The sequence below is a fragment of the Engraulis encrasicolus genome, chromosome 2 (assembly GCF_034702125.1).
Source record: "Engraulis encrasicolus isolate BLACKSEA-1 chromosome 2, IST_EnEncr_1.0, whole genome shotgun sequence".
NCBI classification, from domain to species: domain Eukaryota; kingdom Metazoa; phylum Chordata; class Actinopteri; order Clupeiformes; family Engraulidae; genus Engraulis; species Engraulis encrasicolus.
Genome location: NC_085858.1, coordinates 21894091 through 21914101, shown reverse-complemented (window position 1 = coordinate 21914101; position 20011 = coordinate 21894091). Strand labels below are relative to the sequence as shown.

The following is a 20011-nucleotide window of genomic DNA, read 5'->3' as shown; positions in this document are numbered from 1 at the left end:
TCGGATGTTGGTGACGAATGTTGGATGAGAGCGCTTCAAGAGTCCATCAGCACTATTGGGGGAGGCTGATGAAACTAATGTACAACTTTTCCCCGTGCAATGTCAGCATGATAACAGTCCTGAACATGACAGGCACAGCTCTTGTAAGTTAAGGTCAAATAGGCCTTTTTGCTTTTGCAACATTGTGCGTGGCGTTGGCCACACGTAGCCTACATCGTGTGTTTGCAACACTGTGCGCGACACCTGTTGCTGCAGTAACATTTCACCCCGTTTACGCGCGACTCAAACGTAATAGACATTCACAGAATTGTGAGCAGCAGTCGCGCCCATAGCCCAGGACTGTTATGTGATGTGGGTGTTCTCTTCTGTGACCATTTTTCCTCAGTGCTTAATCCTACAAACTTCGACGTCACTAACGATTTAGTGTCAGTTCCGTGCAGAACAAATGTAAGTCGATTATATATTTTTTGTGATCATTATTCCATTTCTGCGCTAAGTGTAAAAGGAAATAGACAGTCATGGTAATCTCTACTTCCCCATTTTTGGACTGACGCCACGCCATTCTAGACGCGGAGTATGAGGGGGTTCGTGTCGTGGTGGGATGTTGGCAGTTGCTGAATGGGATTTGGACATCTCACCGAGTGCGACGTGAACACCGTTCCTCTGTGAGTAATAAAATGTCCTGTTCAGAATGAATGCAGTTTGGGAGGGAGAAGAAATAGAACTGCCCTGACCTTGTCTTGACAAAAACGCGGTAGACTGTAATTTCATTGTCAGGTTGAGCAGTAGGCTATTGTAAAGTGAAACAAGATGTGGCATCTGAATGTGCCAACAAAAAACGTTGAACACTCTTGTCAGTTAGGCGCTTGGCCTTCTTGGGAAAGATGCGTCAAAGTGAGTGTCATACGTTTTATTTGTTATGGTAGAAATAGGCAATTTATTTGTGGATTAAATAAATAAATTAGTGTCTGTTTTACATCCGTTCCGCTACTGTGTGTATGTGCGCGCGCGTGTGTTTACTGTAGCCAGTACCTGTAATAATAGTCCTGAGAATGGGCACTATCTCCTTACAGCTGGGTTAGTTGTAGTACAGTTACACTGTAGGCCTACAGAGTTCATGGCATTGGGTCTACTGCATTTTGTTATATGTAAATGCACAAAAAAGGAACCGCAAAATAATATTACATTGTTTGTTCGTTGCATTTGTTTCAGGTACCCAAGTTGCCTAAATGTGTAAATAGCTTACTAATGTGGAATATATAGTGCTGGTTGTATTTTCCTCAGAGGTATAGGCCTACACATGCAACAACAAAAAACCTGTAACACTTTAGTTGAAGCGGTGTGTTGGGCATAAGACTGAGTTGACACTTGTCATAATTAGGACATGGCATGGGTCATGAACAAAATAAAGAGCAGGACAACACTCCAAGTTTTGTGGTTTATTGCCCGTCATGGGTCATGAACAACCTGACACCACATAGGTAGTCAGTAAATACCTATTCCATGACAACTTGACATTAACCAAAACCACATAGCTGAGAAGTGTCTGACCAAGTCTGGCGTAGCGCTTGACATGCAAGTCAATGTCAAGTTGCCATGACAAAGGCATGGATAGCCCATGTCATCTTAATGCCAAGTGATATAAAAGACACCACAATTAATGACAGCCCACCTGGGGAAACTTGTTACACAGAACTCCACAGCATACACAACGAAATTGCATTTATGTCTCACCGCTGCCAAGGGGACAGCGCCAAAGAGCTGTAGGACAATAGGCCTACAATGCTCAGAGTACCTCAGTTCCCCTGGCAGGTCATGATCCGAACCAACATACCTTTGGCTACAAGCCTGACACCCTAACTGTTTAACCAAGCTTACCACCTGTCTGCATGTCGGAGAAAAGTGATAATTGACCTAATGGCAATTAATGACAGTGGCAGCCATTGACATTCTGTAGCCCCTTAATGCACGCCGTACCTCCTGTGGCACGCTGTAATAGACATTGAAAGTTAACTACTATAGCACTACACTACAATGACAGTGCACAGGGCCTTTAGCAATACATTATAACTTGGTCATTGCCATTCTGGTAACAGCTCATTTATAATACCGCGCCTTAAGGGGTTAATGTTCATGCCAAATGATATGTCATATGACAATGTCGTGTCAATCTTGTGCACACCACTTCAGATTTTGAGTTTGACAGGAAGATTCAATCAAGTGTTTGTCATCTATTTGTAAAAAAAACCCCAAAAGCGATAATGAATATCATATAATGTTTTATTCGGAAGAGCCTACCCACATCCTCATCTGTATTTGGTGCTGCCGTTGTGTTTGTGAACAGTGGACAGCTTTGTATTCAATGCAGAAGCTCTGTCTGGGTTTCAGGGTCTTCATTTATATGCTGTCTTTTCAAACTCTCTTCTAAGGCCACAGATTTTCAGCTTGATTTAGGCCAACTTTATTTCCATGGCATAATATGCTTGATTTGGTAGGCCTATTTATTCAAGCATTCTTGAGTGGGTAGTTGATTGTGCTTTTGGATTCTTGTCCTGGTGGAAGATTCAGGTTTCATATTGGAGTTTCAGCTCCTTGGACGTCAGAGTACGAAAATCAAAGTTCAAATTTCTTTATTTTCCATTTGTGCGCAAACTAGTGCGTCCTGGCATTTATCAAGTCGTTTTTACAAGCATCACTGCCAAGGAAGGAGAAACAAGCCCCCACAGAATCATGTGTCCCTGCTGTTATGTACATAGTATTTGGTACTAGATTAGATTACATTACAGTAGACCTACATTACATTACACTCAGCTGACGCTTTTAACCAAAGCGACTCTCGGTTATAGACAGGGTATGGGTTACAGCCCCTGCAGCAGTGTGGTTAACTTAGGTGCCTTCCTCAAAGACACCTCAGTCATGGAGTGAGATAGGGAGTGGAAGGCTGGGATTCAAACCTGCAACCATCTAATGTAAAGCCCATCTCCTTAACCACAAGGCCATGACCACATATTACATTCCACTCTCTTTATGTATATCGCTGTATTCAGGGTGCGATTTGTCGGAAAACCAGAAGGGGGGATACTAGGGATGCAAATTATCGATTAATTCATTAATCATTAGTTGATAGTGTTATCGATCGACTTTCGATTAATTGATAAGCGGCGTTTTTTCACCTGAATTTCATAGGGCCTTTTAAAATATCAGCTAAATAGTTAAAACACTGAGTTCAAAAAGTATAGGCCTATATTGTTATATTAAATTATATTATGAGAATTACATTATGATAATTTAGCCCATATTGTATTATGTTATCTTATATTATATATTCCTCAAGTAATTATGCATTAGGAAAAGAAAGCAGACATGTTTTCTATGGCATCTCCACACCACCTTTGGGGGGGCATTGCTTGGTTTCACCAAGGACTGAACTAGTATCCCCACGCCCCCTCTATGTCGCCTTGCCTGAGATATGACCGACAACGTTAAGTGAAACGTGATCAGACTCAGGACTTGTCTGCATATATGTGTGCCAGCCGGTTACGTGGCGCTATTCCGACATGCCGCTATTCCGACGTTAATGTCTATTGTCGGAATACCGACACGTTTTCCACCGTCCGCCGCTATTCCTACATGCCGCTATTCCGACATTTTTTTAAGTAGCCTATAGGCCTATATTGAACCATTCTGAGAATGCTGCCACTCTACTGTGTAGCGCTGTCATCAGGGCAGCCGACGTTTCCCTCCATGTCCATATAAGGCTCTTAAATCTAAATGAGCTATCCACGCGGGTGTGGTGCTGAAATCAGCGATGTGAGACACTTTCCCACGTTACTGCTTTGAAGAGATAAACTTTGTTGCCTACATTCCAAGTTACTCAATCGAATTATATCGCAACAATGTAAGGTCCACCAAAACATCCAGCGACATGATGGAGCACACAACCCTTGTCCTTATTTTGAAGTTCCAGAGAGAAGAGCCGTTGTCGTGTCCAAACCGAGGCAAAACAAAAGCAAACTGTGAGAAATTCCAAAAGGCAAGTCTTACCAATCCAGACATAACTTTAGGCTACAATAGGCCTATTAATCTGAAGTCGGTCCCGCCTCTAATTCCCCGTTTTGCACATGCCATAGCCTACACTCAATCCATCTCATTGAAATGACTTGTTCATCCACCGCCGGTTCCACGGAGAGAACCCAACTCTCAGCGGCCTTTCAGGGCTGAAGGAAGGTGCAGTGGATTTATTTGTCACGGGGTGACAAATTGAGAACTCACGCACTCACTGATTACATTGATTTCAGGTGCCAGCGAGAGAAGGGAGGAAGGTAGTTGGGCCAATAGGATGGGTGTGGGTTTTTTATGTGCAGGTGCTGGACGGTGACACACCGGAGAGCGAGCGAGACGCACGGCCGCATCGTTGGGAAGTTGGTGGATGAGGACGCTCACAAACGAAGAGTTAAGTGCCCACGCCTGGCCGCCATAGCCTTCACTAAAAGCAAGCCCCCTACCCGCGGTGCATGCCGCCTTCAGCTCTCTCTCACCCTCTCGCGCTCTCTCTCGCTCTATCGCTGCAGCTGGCACAGCCGACTCGCGGTGTCTCACTGGACAGACGACAGAGCGTGAATGGACTGGTTCTATTCAAACACACACACATGCACACAGGACTATGTTCTCAAATGGAAAATAAATATTTGAATGAAATGACTTTGGTGTCTTGGTGTTTTCTGGTGTGTACAACGTTCCTCGGGGGAGTTGGTAATAAGAGGGGGTGCCGCTTGCAAACGCGCACCTCCCACCTGTGACATAGCCTATTTTAAATTTAAATTTAAATAATTAATATGTTTTTTTAAATAATGAGACTTAAATCCTGAGACTTTCTTATACAAAAAGCACCAACTTGGGCGCATAACTACAGAACTTTGTAAATTGAATGGATGACTTTCTGCCACAGTCTGACGTGCATGCATGGGACATAGCCCATATCGGTTCATTTGTGATGCGTGAACAGTCGGTCTAGCCTACCTGTAAAATGACACCCCCTTCTGCTGTAATATTACTTATTATGTAGGCTATTACGCGCTTGCAATAGAGAGAGAGAACTCAATCAGCCTTGTGTTACACATGGTTTTCTTCCGATGTTGGCAATTACGCTGCGTGCGCGTGTGTAGCCGTGCCAGGATCCCAGGCCCGCCTTACACACTCACCAGCGCTAACTTCCACGCACCATTCAACTGAACGCACTTGTGTTAGGCTACTCTGCTGAGTGGAAGATAAACAGACTCAAATACCTAACAATTCTTTATTGACACATATTAATGGCAATAGCAGCCAGACAAATCCTCGCGTTGCAGACCTATACCCACTGCGGCCGGTCGCTTTGGGAACTGTAAGTTGCATTTGGGTATTGCGCGTGTTATAGCTGCAATAAGTAATTGAAGAGCCCACGTCCGGCAGCAGTGGCTGACAGGCCAGCAGCAGCACGGGAATTTGGATTGTTGCATTTTCGGGGGATTGATTATTTCTCCCCCGCTGTTGAACTGTGTGCATGTGTGTGTGTGTGTGTGTGTGTGTGTGTGTGTGTGTGTGTGTGTGTGTGTGTGTGTGTGACTGCATGCGCGTGTGACTCAGCGGTACTGTGTAGTGGTGGCATTTGGGCACCTCCGCTGAGTAGGCTACATAGGAGGACTGTACAACAGTTAGGTCTACTTTATGGTGTAGTGAATCCTACTGCAATTGGTGTGGCCCAGTGTGCAACGTGTTTTCGGGCATTAATGAGTGTCAGTTATTATAGTTTGCCGTGGTTGCCTTTCGGGCACTGATGAGATGAAATGACTATGGATTGTTGTGATTTTCCCTACAGTATTTATAGATTGCAGTGGTGTGACTTGTGAAACTTAACTTAACCTAACTTAACTTTTGTACGGTCCTCTGGTAACTCCAGATTGTGATTAATTTATGCAAAACACACACAGCACTTTATACCGCTGTTGGTTGACACACTTTTGTATTTTATTTATATTTTCAATGTTGTATTTTAAATCATGAATTGTAGGAAAATACTACCATAACCGTCACTCCCTTTGTCTGTCTTTCCTGAATCGTGTCACTAAGTGTCCAATAGAACCCGTGGTTTAAATTTCACCTCTTACACTTGCGCTCTCGTCACCCACGGCGTTCTCCCCAATCAAGTTGCTTCCCTATCACTTGACTCACGCTGGCTGATGTCGAGAAACAATTCAAGGTTTTTATTTTTACTTTATAAGTAAACACAAAGGGCATTGCGCTTGCAAAACCGTTTCATGCCCAGTTGCGAAGTCAAGCCTGGGACCCAATGCGATGACATGCGCAGCATCGCAGCATCGAATCACTTTCACTTTTACCTCTGCTGAAAAATGGTGGTGGATCTCCAAGTAGGCTAGGCTACAGTCGAGGGTCAAATTAAACATTTCAGAGAACGATATGCTCATGAGAAGTCCCAGTAAAAGTGCATGCAGGGCTTTATCACTTTTTTCCATCACCAGCCAAAATGGCTAGTGGATGTATCGCACACTCCCACATAGCCTATAGGGAAGGTGTAAATTCCCTTGAAAGCGCAGGAAAACAACGCAATACAGTTCAAATCTCAGAATCGTTGTTACCGTACTGCACAGCCATTATAGTCATCACATCGTTACCCAATTTGAGTAGGGGAAATCCTCTTCGGGTTTGCTGATAAAATGTTTTCAGTCGATAACTTGGCTATATATGTAGATGCGTGCAGCACGTTGGCTGGCTGCTTTTTTTCTTTCAGTTCGTTCGTTCGTCCGTGCATACAAGCAGCTGGCTCTTCAACACCTGCCAACTGGCCCAATGCTAGTGAAATTTAAGTTGAGTATGTGTGCCCTCTCCAGTGCAATCGCCTTGTTGGTGTCAAGACTCATGCATATTCCATGCTGCAATATAAAAAATAGTCCGTGTGAATGTCAGTATGAAGCAATGATGCGTGGGGATAAAAAGTGTCGGAATAACGGCAGTCGGAATAGCGACATGTCGGGACAGCGGGTTGTCGGAATAGCGGTATGTCGGAATAGCGGTTGCTCCCCGTGCCAGCCAGCATGATCAACCACAAGCATTTTAATTTTATACGCTTCAAAATAAAGAAATGCTATATTTTGGGTGGTGTGTTGTTGTCCATAATGCATAGTAATGTCAACAAAGTTCGTTTCTGAACTTTCTGTAAGGAGAGCTAATAAGCTAACAGGCTCCATTGAGAATGAATGGAGCTATGACAACAACACTTACAGCTAACATGGATTCACCTGGAATTGAACAGATGGTGCTCCTCTTCATGCATGGTCATATATTACCATGCCCAGTTCAGCTAATACTAGTCTTGATATCTGACAGGGTGTTAGTGATTAAAATTACAGCTCACAATTTGAAATGACTACGTTTGTGATTTCGCTAGTTAGCACGCTAAGCTAACATAGCAAGCTTAACCATACAGTGAAATGCTGCTTGCAGTGACATTTGCCTGTCTTGAAAGATCATTTTTCTCATAATTCAAACATTAACAACTTACACCATTGGGCTTGGCATAATCACAGATTCAAGTACACATCTCCAAAAGACCCACAAGAACTCTAGAAGTTGCAATGACGATTTAATAGATAAAATCTGCGCACCATGGATTTGAATACTAGAACTAGAACTACTCAACAGTCTCTAGCGCCCTCTAGCGATTAATCGCGATTAATACATTTTGATCGAGCAACCTCTTGCTCGACAACTAATCTAAAGTCGATTAATCATTTGCATCCCTAGGGGATACGTTTCGGATTTCAAGCAATATCAATGGAATTACATTAAACTGTGATTAAAATTATGTGTAAAAAGTGGCAATATCAAAACCAGAAGGGGGGACAATCCCCCCCATCGATCCCCCCCTACAAATCGCACCCTGGCTGTATTCATGCTGAATGTAACCGTGAGCATAAGGGGGTGAATGGGATTGTTTCATCAGGCCATAGGTTACTGACCTGGTTAAAGGCACAGAGGATAGAGAACTTACTAGGTGCATAGACATACTACGTGTATATGAAACATAGAAGAGCACTTCACACTCCCACAAAGGTGGCATTTGCTCCCATGGCATATTCTTGGCAAGGATGGGACATGTTTGGCAACGAGATCCGGAGACTTTGCGGATGTGATTCATCTCTGAAAAACTGAAAACGTACCCCCTTGTGACTGGGATTTAACTACCCACCCAGGTAGCTGTCAAAGCAGCCAGTTTTGCATTTCTTGGTTTTCGTGATTACCATAATATTGCTGTTGATCTTAATTCAGCAATTCACCATTTAATCAACATTCTGGCATTTACCCCCAATGTGTTGGCGATTTTCCGGTATCCAATCTCTTTGCCATCGGAAAGAAACAGCAGTTTGCCTTACTGCAGTCAAAACCTCTTCAAGGCTCTCGTGCCTGGTCTGATGGCTTTGGGCTAGTGAGGATCCAGGCATGTACCCCCACGTTGTTACATTTCCTAATCACTGCCAATTTTGAAATTAGGTTTTTATGCAGGGGGGGTCATACTTGATTATATGTCCTCTATTCAGACTTCCTTGCGCCAGTATTTGTGAAATATAGCATCTTGTTTTTATACCCCAAAACATTTTTTTTTCCAGTGATGGATTGATTTCCTTTGAAAATAACCCCAAACGCATTGCTGATAACTGTCAAGAACTGGAGGACACTTAATGTTTCTCCTTGGAGGCCCATTGGCAAGCACAACCCATTGGTTCAAGTGTTGACAAAAGTATCACTGTCATTACTTTCTAAAATCACTGTTTGTTTATTTCAGAAGTTCATGTGAATGGATACACTGTTAGCACAGCCAGGGATTCAAATATTCAAGCTGACTGGAACACACTTTGGCTTGTGTCTTGATTTAAAAGAACCTATCAACTCCAAGGGGGCATCTACACTGAGTTGGCTTACTCTTAGTAATCAGTGCAATGTATTTATGTAGGATTTAGATAGCATTATAGCAAATGGGTTCATACATACCACCACCACCACCACAGAACTCAATTGACGGTCAAGGTGGCCACAGAAAGTGAAGTGATGGCTGAAAAGGTTTCTGTCAGGTTTGACGACACAATAATGAATGAGGAAGAGCCGAGTCTGCGGTGAAGGATAGTTCACTTTACTCTCACTCAACCATTCTTTCCAACTTCTCACTTTATCGATGACGCATGAGGCATGAGGGTGAAATGAAACCCCTTCATTCTGAATTTCCCTGTAGATTAGTTGAGCCGGTGAATTCCTTGTCTCCTTTTCACTCATTTTATACTCTAGGTGTTATGTATGATTTAGATATTGTGATATTTTGATATAGTTCTTAGTCTAGACTAAGTGAACCTGCTGAGTGGCCATTTTTTTCCTGGGGAGTTGGTTCAGGCCTGTTCCTTATAAGATCCCCAAAACAGGCATCAGCCCTAGTCCCCCCCCCCCCCCCCCCCTGAATTTTTGGTCCGAGCCGAGCCAAAGTTGCTTGATTGTCATAGCATTGGCAGTGGAGATAAAATCTCAACGACATAATGACAATGGTTTGATCCCACCCACAGCCCCCTTAGCTACCTGAACCAGGTGATTCGAGACTGATATTTTCATGTTTCAATCTTGCTCACCAGGCTATATTTCCATTATTTTGTAACAATCTTTACAATGTGGAATTGTACAAAATGAATCAGACACATTGCACTCAATATAGATATCTCAAGATCTCACAACATTAACACAAAGAAAAGCAAACACCATATTAGAAGACATTATTTAATTATGGATTGACAGTATTTGATAGTGCGGTGTGCTGTCAAGATAGTTATTTACTTTTCAGTGCCACAAAACCAGCTTCAGGTGAAAACAGGCTATGTCACCAGCTCATCCATTTTGTCAGAGGATGGCTTTTTACTTTCCGCAGTTGAGACTGACGAAGTTGTTGTTGAGTGGAGTTTTTACCACATCTTTGCAGCATGCCAATTATAATCCTAGTCCCATGTACCAAAACAGTATTTAGAGGCACACATGGTTGTAGCCCTGTGGCAGTGTGTTACACGAACGATTTTGTAACCCTATCATCATGACTTCAGTTAGTTCAAGTTAACTCATAATGTGCACATTCCACCAGTGCAACGCAGTACTACAATACCATAATTAGGGATTCAAATTATCGATTCATTCATTAATCGTTAGTTGATTGCCTTATCGATCGACTTACGATTAATTGATAAGCTGCGTTTTTCCTCCAAAATCTCCATGTTTCTGGAAAAAATACGACTAAATCTAAAAATGTATTAAATTAAAAATTGAGATGAAATACTAAATTTAAATTAGTTCTATTTACATTCTTTAATCCAAAAGTGAGTTAACTATTCTCACTATTTACACGCTCTTCTCATGCCCATTTCACCTGGGTCTCTTGTCAGTTGAATTGCCGATTTGTTGCGATTAATGTTTTTTAATCCATTAACGCATTAACGCAGACTTAACCCTATTCAGACTGGGCTTTTTTGGCATTCCTGGGCCTGGGGGGGGGGCTCTTTTGACCCCCCCCTCATAACTCATGAACGGAATACGGTATGACCACCAAACTTTGGGGAGATGATCTACATATGGACATCTATGAATGACATAATTTTTGTGTCATTATCTGGTATTATGACGTCATTATGACATCATCTGTTTATAATACCCAAAATCTCGCCATAATGTATTTTCCATCAAATTTAGGTAATGCACTTAAATTTTAATGATTATATGCTTCAGACCACTTAAATGCTCACAAAGTTGTCTGATGCTAATGGAAATAACAAAAAAATATGAAAAAGGAACAATAATGAGACTTAGATCAGTGATTTTCGGTCAGACATACCTGTCAGAAAACCGTTGCCATGGCAACGGCAAAAAGGATAAACATAATCTTTTGGTACTAAACTGTAGCCAACTAAATGTTAGGAAAAGTCACCAAGTTTCGTAGTCATAGCTTAAGTCGTTAAGGAATTTTACAACATCAAAGTTGGTGCGGGCACTTTTAGCCCCCCCTCAGTCTGGATAGGGTTAACTATCATAATACCGCACTACTACATCATTACGGTCTTTAGTCTTTAGTAAAACAGCACATGACAACTTCGGTCATCGCCATTCTGCTAACACCAAACTTAAGGGCTATGTCTTAAGAATTGAACCTGCCTCCCTCACACTCAAGTCAACAGTCCTGTTTCACATAAATCATGTGACCAGTGTTGGCTTTCTTACTTCAGCTGCTGCTGAGCACGGTGGGACGTTAGGCTTGTGTGTAAGGTGATAATTTTACACATGCTTGCTGTGTGTGTGTGTGTGTGTGTGTGTGTGTGTGTGTGTGTGTGTGTGTGTGCGTGTGCGTGTGCGTGCGTGCATGCATGTGTTTGTGTGTGTGCGTGTGAATGTGAGTGTGAGTTTGTGTCACTGTCAGTGTCTATGTGTGTGTTGGTGTGTGCGTCCTTGCGTGCATGTGTGTGCGTGCATGGTGTTAAACCTAATAACACATGTCTTTGCAGATGTGACAGCCTTGAACGCGGCATGTGATACAGAAAGTCACACTTGACCGTGACCTACATCCTTTGGGTTGTCATGGAAACCTTGGGTACGAATGATACACAAGTTTTACTTTTCTGGTCAAGTGTTATTTTCAGTTGGCATTTCCTTCTTTATTTCCTGTTCCCCATTTGATTATCATTCAATCCCCAAAAATTCATGACAATATCTGACGTTTCATGACGAAATGTTGTGTTTTGTCATGCTTTCTGCTTAGATGCAAAGTGTGATCTGATAATTCTGCTGTTCACTTCTCTTTGTTATCTTGGTCATGACGTGTGGAGAAGTGCTTAAAGGATAACTTCTGCCAATTTCGACATGCAGTTGTAATGCTCACACTACCCAGGACTTGTCAGTGCCTGCCTTTTCCGAGATCCTGGTCATTGTAATAGGGGCAGAGTTTGTTTACATTTCAAAAAAACATCTTGATTTATTCCCAATAACATCGAAAAGGTTATGCAACATCAGCAGACAACTCACAAACAGCGATACCTTTTGGGATAGTATTTGAAGTTGGCCTATGTTAAGAAGGTTTTTAATGTAAACAAAGTCTGCCCCCATTAGAATAGCTCAGATCTCGGAAAGGGCTGAGCCGAAAAATGCAGCATCATGGGGTACTGACAAGTCAAGGGTAGCGTGAGCAATACAACAGCATTTTGAAATTGGCAGAAGTTCTCCTTTGATGGTATAGACACAAAATACACGGGCCATTCTCTCTCTCTCTCTCTCTCTCTCTCTCTCTCTCTCTCTCTCTCTCTCTCTCTCTCTCTCTCTCTCTCTCTCTCTCTCTCTCTCTCTCTCTCTCTCTGTCTCTCTGTATGTGTGAGATGTGAGAGAAAAAGGAAGAAAAGAGAAAGAAGCACGAGGACAGAAAGAAAGATACTTTTTAGTACTACTTAGTAAAATGTAAATAATAATGTAAACAATTAAATAAATGCTAAAAAATAAAATAAAGGCTTCTGTTTGTCTCCAGGAGGAAGCATGTCGTCAGCTATTGAGTGTAACCTGTACCGCAGCATCCAGGCCATCCTGAGGGAACTGGACGCTCCTGCCCAGGGAGCCGCCGCCTGCAACAGGGGTGAGCTCACACAATCACCACCAGCCAGGGGGGTATGCCAAGAACCTGGGGACTATGCCTAGAACCTGGCTGAGTAGTAAACCAAGTGAAGTTAACCTTCAAATAGTGCTACATCATCTAATATAAGCACCTGGAGTCCTTATTTTCTAAACTAAATGACCCCTTTGGGCCATCTACCAGCAGGTTAACCACTTCCTGTAGGTTACTGGCCAAGTTTATCACTTAACCATGCCCTTGGAATACCCCCACCCCCCCCCCACCCCCCCCCAGCCAGGTGTCAGGCTATATCTCAGTTCAATGAAGACTCATGCATAATTCAGGTGTGTTGCATGTGTGACTACAAACTCAAATACCAAAATATTTTTAAGTTAATCTGTTTTTAATTGATGATGATGGTGCTGCTCCCAGCTTTCGTCTTCACAACACACTAAACACTTTCAACACAACACAGGGATTTCAAGGCAGCTTCTATGCACTCTTAGTGCAGCACTATGGCTCTATGTAATGTCATGGCAATGTTGTTATGATAGTTAAGCATTTTCAGCAAGTGAATTGGGTCGCCGGCGACCCCCGCTGCAGTAAGAGGCTACGTTGCTCTCCAGTCAGATTGTTTTTTGATTCCAACAGTATTTCAGTTTTCAACAAAGGAGTAATTCCACACGCTTCTGTTTTGTCATCTGGTGCATCGACGGGAGACAGACAGGAAATCTTAACTGGAGAGAAGACACCAGAGCAGCACAGATGTAATTCTTTTGGTAACACTTTACTTTATGGATCGCTAATAAGGTGGTAATTTCGTGTTATTTCATAGTTATTTCAGGGTAATAACTGTTTGTTTTAGTAACAACAGCAAAATAACCATACAGTTTCCAGTGCATTGTGGTGACACCCTGATGACTCGCAGCACGGTGACACTTTGTTGACACACACACACACACACACACAAACACACACACACACACAAACACACACACACACACACACACACACACACACACACACACACACACACACACACACACACACACACACACACACACACACACACACACACACACACACACACACACACACACACACACAAACTGTATGGTTATTTTGCTGTTGTTACTAAAAACAAACAGTTATTATCCTGAAATAACTATGAAATAACTATGAACGTTAGTCCCTATATTGTGCACTTGATTGAAACAAGAAAAGAATTACATCTGTACTGCTCCAGTGTCTTCTCTCTAGGTTAGTATTTCAGTTACATGTCACAGGCTCTGCAGTTAGCACCCTTGAAGTTTAAGGGGTTGTTTAAGCTGAAGCCTAAGGGGTTGTTTCTTCTTTTGTCCAGGGATGCTGCGATGGACTTTACACAAGAGGATTGAGAACAGCCCGTCTGACTGTTTGTCCTTGTTGAAGGTTCTAATCAAGGAGCTGGAGAAGGTCAGTATCAGTGGACAGGGCCGCTGACAGCTTTCACTGGGCCCAGGACAAAGTCATCTGAAAGGGCCCCCTAACCAATACACTCAATGTAATAGGGACCCAAACCTGGGCCCCCTATCTTCCTGGGCATAAGACAACATACATTGCTACATATTTGTAGTTGTTTATTTCCAGAATTCATGCTGCCCACTCACAAATGTTACCTTTTCCATAAATACTTACCGCCACCATCAAATACTAAGTACCGGTATTATGACTGGAAAAATAGCATTTTTCATACATGAAAAGAGGGATCTTCTCAATTGTCCGCCATTTTGAATGTCCAAAAACAGACATTTTAACGACAAAATTTGCTGGACCTTGGTCATACTAGTAAATATTAGTTCATTATTTAGTAAAAGTCTATGAAAAATCAAATTTCGCAGTAGACAGCACAGTTGGAAGCAGCATAGTTGGAATAGCTATTCTGGCCACCATCCTACACAGTGCACCTTTTAGGATCTGAAAACTGTTCGTAATACCAAGAGCTAAACTGCATGCACATTACAGATCATGACCTTTGGCAGCTCAGTCCAGTGCACTGCTGACGCCGATGTAGTTTGAAAAGCCACTGCTACAGTACAAGTTCTCACCTCTTAACATCTCAACACCAGCAGCCATCAAAACACTTGTTTTCTGCACACCATGCACCATGCATGTCCATCATACCTGACTGTGAATGGAAATCAACACCAGGAATCCGCTAAATGTTGCTAAAATATAAAAGTGTTCTATTATACAGTATGTCAGACACAAAATTACAATTTGCGAGAGCAATTTACTACTTTCGCTTTTGCCATTTTTTCGGTTCAGTTCATTTCCAAATCTGATACTGTACACATTGTCATTGCGTACATACTAGGGCTGGGCGGTTCTGGAAAAAATCACGGTTTTCTTGATGAAAATTAATATCACGGTTCTCTGCACGATTTTTTTTCATAAGCGGCGATTTTCCCCCGCATCTAAATGTTTCTGAAGAAAAGGCTGAAATTAAATTTTCAAATGAGATAAAATCCTGAATTTACATTTATTTCCATTTGTATTTTAATCACTTTTTTTGGGAAAAAAAACCCTTAAAAAACCCTTCTCTCATCAAAAAGTGAACCTTGTGTAGGTGAAACCGTTATCACGTTTTTTTAACGGTATACCGCCCAGCCCTAGTACATACAAAAGAATTGTGTAAGACTAGACTATCAAAATGTATGTGTGATAATGTTATTGATTAAACTTTTCACACAGGTGGAGAGAGTGGACTACAAGACAAGGATCATTCCCCTGCTGCATATTCTGGCCTACGTAGTTCTGCAGGTCACACAATCTTCTTCCTTCCTCTTTTTTTTCTTGAGGAGAGAAAAATAAACAACTTTCATTGACATTTTTTTAGTGTTGTTCGGTTATAGTGGTAGAGAGATAGGGTACGTTCCTCAGCAAAATGTCTCCAAATGAAAACATTGAGTTTGTCTGTTTTGACTAAGCTCAGAGTGTCCTCTGTCCTCTGTAATTGTTTTCTTTTGCCATATTATAGCATTCGGGGTACATTGCAATTTAAAATTTCCACTCTTGTGATTCAGTTGGGTAGACGTCTCAACATTTTGCAACAAATGCTAAAATTGACCGCAGCTTATTTTGTCTTGAGGAAAGGAAGACAACATCGAGGATGAACATCATCTCTCCTCTCTGCATTTTGTTTCAGCCAGCACTCTACATTTCTACAGACTATTTGTAGTATCAAATAGAAAGCAATTCATCTTTCTTTAGGAGGAAAAACCTTAGAAGCATTTGGATATCACAGAAACATCCTGTAATGACAGCACTCTTTGGTAGCCAACACAGATGGAACACTCAATGCACTCCTTTTATACAAAGAAACTAAAAGACGTATTGAAAGTGGTTGAGCTTCATTATATGATTATTTTGAAAACCATGTAAACATGTAAGCATTTGTCTTGTTCTACTGAACAGGGTAGCCCTGTGTGTGTGTGTGTGTGTGTGTGTGTGTGTGTGTGTGTGTGTGTGTGTGTGTGTGTGTGTGTGTGTGTGTGTGTGTGTGTGTGTGTGTGTGTGTGTGTGTGTGTGTGTGTGTGTGTGTGTGTGTGTGTGTGTGTGTGTGTGTGTATTTCTGTGTCTGTGTCTCTGTCTCTGTCTGTATCCGTGTGTCCGCACAAGGCGTGTGCGCCCGCGTGTGTGTGTGTGTGTGTGTGTGTATGTGAGAGAGAGAGAGAGAAAGAGAGAGAGAGAGAGAGAGAGAGAGAGAGAGAGAGAGAGAGAGAGAGAGAGAGAGAGAGAGAGCATGTGTCCATGTGTACAAAGGCTAAATTTACATGAAATTGAACAATTTCAATTGTATTAATCTATAAATGTACGTTTTACATCCACAGTCGGCCCATATTCCAGAGGACGTGTATGAGAGGATGTATGTGTCCATCAAGAAGCTGATCACACTACCGGAGCCGTACTGCACTGTCAGCCTGGCCTACGCACGCATCATGAAGATGGAGATGGCCACACCAGGTGGGCTAGCTGGGAAGAGGAAGAAGCTAACTCATAGCATTAGCAATGTGCTGTTGCACCAGAGGTGTCAAAAGTCAAATAAAAAAAAGAAACATAGTTTCCTTCCAACACTGGTAGTTTTTCTGAGTAGAAAGTAGACCTGTGTACTTGTCTTAAAATCAGTTGACTCTGGTTGGATGAAGTTTGGGGTGGGTTCTTGTTAGGCTTTTAGTGTTTTTCAGTAACAACACAGTGTGACTACCTCATTACATACAATTCAGCAAATGGTGTAACTTCTATGTGTTATCATGTGCTAGTGTTGCATTTGAATTCACTTTTACTTTTACTTTTGACACCTCTGTTTCGCACTAGTATAATGCAAATGTTATTATAGTTATGGAGGTTCTAAGGCTAAGCAATATCGCTTGGAATTATTGAATTTTGAATTGTCAAGGAACATTTTCAAATTGTGTTTTTAAGAATGTACGTCAAGGCCCACAGGGTAAACATTACATCACATACAAGTACAGTATGTTAATGTTTTTGTATGTTTATGTTTATTGATTTATCTTTTCTGTTGTGAATCAGTTGCCGACAGAACCGGCATTTTTAGAGAGTTAGCATCACTTATCCCGGTGGTTTTCAACCGTTTTTGAACAAACGCCCCCTGGGCCTCATCAGAAGCCGTGCAACGCCCCCTTTGGTATTAAACAATAAAATAGAACTAATGCACCCCAATGACAACTGCATTATCAACTGTATCCTTCTCAATGCCCCCCTAGGGCTCCCCAACGTTAGAAATACTGACTTCTCCTCTCTCCTCACTCTGTAGGCCTGCTGTACCAGAGGCGACTAATAGCGGAGCAGAGCTTGAAGAACGACAGCTACACCCTGCAGGAAAGGTGAGTGCAGGCAGGCAGCCGTGGCCTAATGGATAAGGAGATGAGCTTTAGATCGGCTCTTATTAAAGTTATGAAGGAGATAAGATTGCATTCTGATGCTGGCAAATCATCCGTCTTGGTGCTACTCGATTTAAGTGCAGCTTTCGATACAGTTAATCATTCTATAATAATAATAATAATTGTATTTGTATAGTTGTATAGTTGTATAGTTAATCATTCTACACTACTACATAGACTGGAACACTGGGTTGGCTTTACAGGCATAGTGATCAACTGGTTAAAATTGTACTTACAACAAAGAAGTTTTTTTGTCGCCATTGGAAGACATACCTCATCACCGATGTCTCTGAATTGTGGGGTCCCCCAGGGCTCCATTCTGGGACCACTACTGTTCAATCTGTATATGTTGCCACTGGGACACATTATCGAGAATAACTCCATAAATTACCATAGCTATGCGGATGATACCCAGCTCTACTTATCTATGTCCCCCAATGACTACACCCCCCTTGAATCATTCTATCATTGCATGGACCAAATTAACAAATGGATGTCTCACAATTTCCTCCAGCTGAACACAGATAAAACTGAAGTAATTATATTTGGGAAAAGAGAGGAGAGACAAAAGACTGCTACTATCCTTGAAACGAAGGGACTGAAAGCAAGGGAAACAGTTAAAAATCTTGGGGTCCTCATTGACAGTGACCTAAACTTCAACAGTCACATGAAAGCTATTACTAAGTCTGCATTTTATCACATAAAAAACATCTCTAAATTTAGGGGCCTGATGTCTAAACATGATCTGGAGAAGCTAATACATGCCTTCATTTCTAGTAAAGTTGATTACTGTAACAGTCTTTTTACTGGCCTCCCCAATAAGACCATTAAACAGCTTCAACTGGTACAAAATGCAGCTGCAAGGGTTCTTACAAAGACAAGGAAGTTCGACCACATTACTCCAATTTTAAGATCGCTGCATTGACTCCCAGTAAGCTACAGAATTGATTTTAAGGCAATGCTACTTGTGTTTAAATCATTAAATGGAATGGGGCCCACATATCTACTGGATATGTTTCAGCTGCATTCACCACCAGGTCACTAAGGTCAATGGAGAAGAATGTGCTGGTGATTCCAAAAGTCAAAACAAAGTGTGGAGAGGCAGCCTTTAGCTTCTATGCTTCAAAGCTTTGGAACCAGCTTCCAGATGACGTAAAAAATGCACCCACTATTGATAGCTTTAAATCTAGACTCAAGACAAAGCTGTTCTCAGATGCTTTCCCCTAGCTTAAATTACATATCATTCTTTTTTTATTATTATTATTTTTATGTTTTTCAAGGTTTTATTTTTTATTTTATTATTATTTTTACCTTATGTTTTATCTTAATGTTTTAAATGTTTTTTTTGACTCTAATTCATTTCCTTCTTTCTTCCCTGTTTCCTTTCATTTACATTTGTTAACTTTGTGAAGCACATTGAGTTGCACCTGTGTATGAAATGCGCTATATAAATAAACTTGCCTTGCCTTGCCTTGCCTTAGATCAGAAGGTTGCCGGTTCGTATCTCACCTTTCCACTCCCTACTGCAATCCATTGCTGAGGTGGCCTTGAGCAAAGCACCTAGTCCAATGCTTCTCCTGGGACTGTAATCAATACCCTGTAAATAACTGTAAGTCACTTTGGAAGGGTCAGCTGAGTGTAAGTGTAATGTACCGTAAAATTTCTGAATCTGTGTTTGAGCTAGTGCTTGTGAGCTAACTTACTTTGGTGTAGTTCACCGCAACCGCAGCACCACTGAATAGCATAGTAGCTCTCTTGTGTCACAATGACCCTACAAGAAATACGGAAGATCAATAAAACAGTTTTTTTGCATTCCCACTAGTGGCAAAGGTTAGTAGACTAGACAGTACCTTTCATGGAGGCCCTGAGAGATTTAAACACAGGAAAGTCCATCTGTACGTGTGAGACAAAGACATCTTCCACTGGGGATCTACACAGGGGATCTACATATATCTTTGCATTGGGCTTTTTTTGCATTCTCCAAAGTGGCAAAGGTTAGTAGACATTACCACTGAGATATTTAAACTCAGGAAAGTCCATCTGTACGCGTGAGACAACTATATCTCCCCCCCCCTCAAAAATAGTGTTTCCACTCTTTGGGCAGTGTAACACTTTACTTTATACAGATTATATAAGATTACTCTGAAACATTCACAACCCATGTTTTTTTGTGCTGTATTCCAGTAATGCGGTGAGGGTGTTGTGTGTCGGTTGTGTGGGACGTGTTAGGTGTTGCGTTGGACTATGCTGGGTGACTGTGCTTTTGGTCCGCTTTGACTAGTGTGTTTTGAAATGAGGAAGTGAGAGGAGATGGGGGGGGGGTTGCTGTTTCCTCCGTCACACATGCAACACCTCCCTCGCTCTCACTGTATAGTATACTGTGTCTCACACATGCACGCGC

General features: G+C 41.9%; 1 protein-coding gene across 1 annotated transcript in view; it reads left to right on the top strand.

The window, feature by feature from the left end:
• The first annotated feature begins 490 nt into the window (after window positions 1–490).
• pik3r6b (phosphoinositide-3-kinase, regulatory subunit 6b) overlaps window positions 491–20011 on the top strand; it is a 33592-nt gene continuing 14071 nt past the window's right edge. Inside the window, exons 1-7 of the mRNA XM_063217261.1 lie at window positions 491–665; window positions 11577–11662; window positions 12587–12691; window positions 14031–14122; window positions 15401–15469; window positions 16540–16672; window positions 17484–17553. Coding sequence (XP_063073331.1) covers window positions 11650–11662; window positions 12587–12691; window positions 14031–14122; window positions 15401–15469; window positions 16540–16672; window positions 17484–17553 — 482 coding nt within the window. The 5' untranslated portion in view covers window positions 491–665; window positions 11577–11649. The remainder of the gene's footprint in view (window positions 666–11576; window positions 11663–12586; window positions 12692–14030; window positions 14123–15400; window positions 15470–16539; window positions 16673–17483; window positions 17554–20011) is intronic.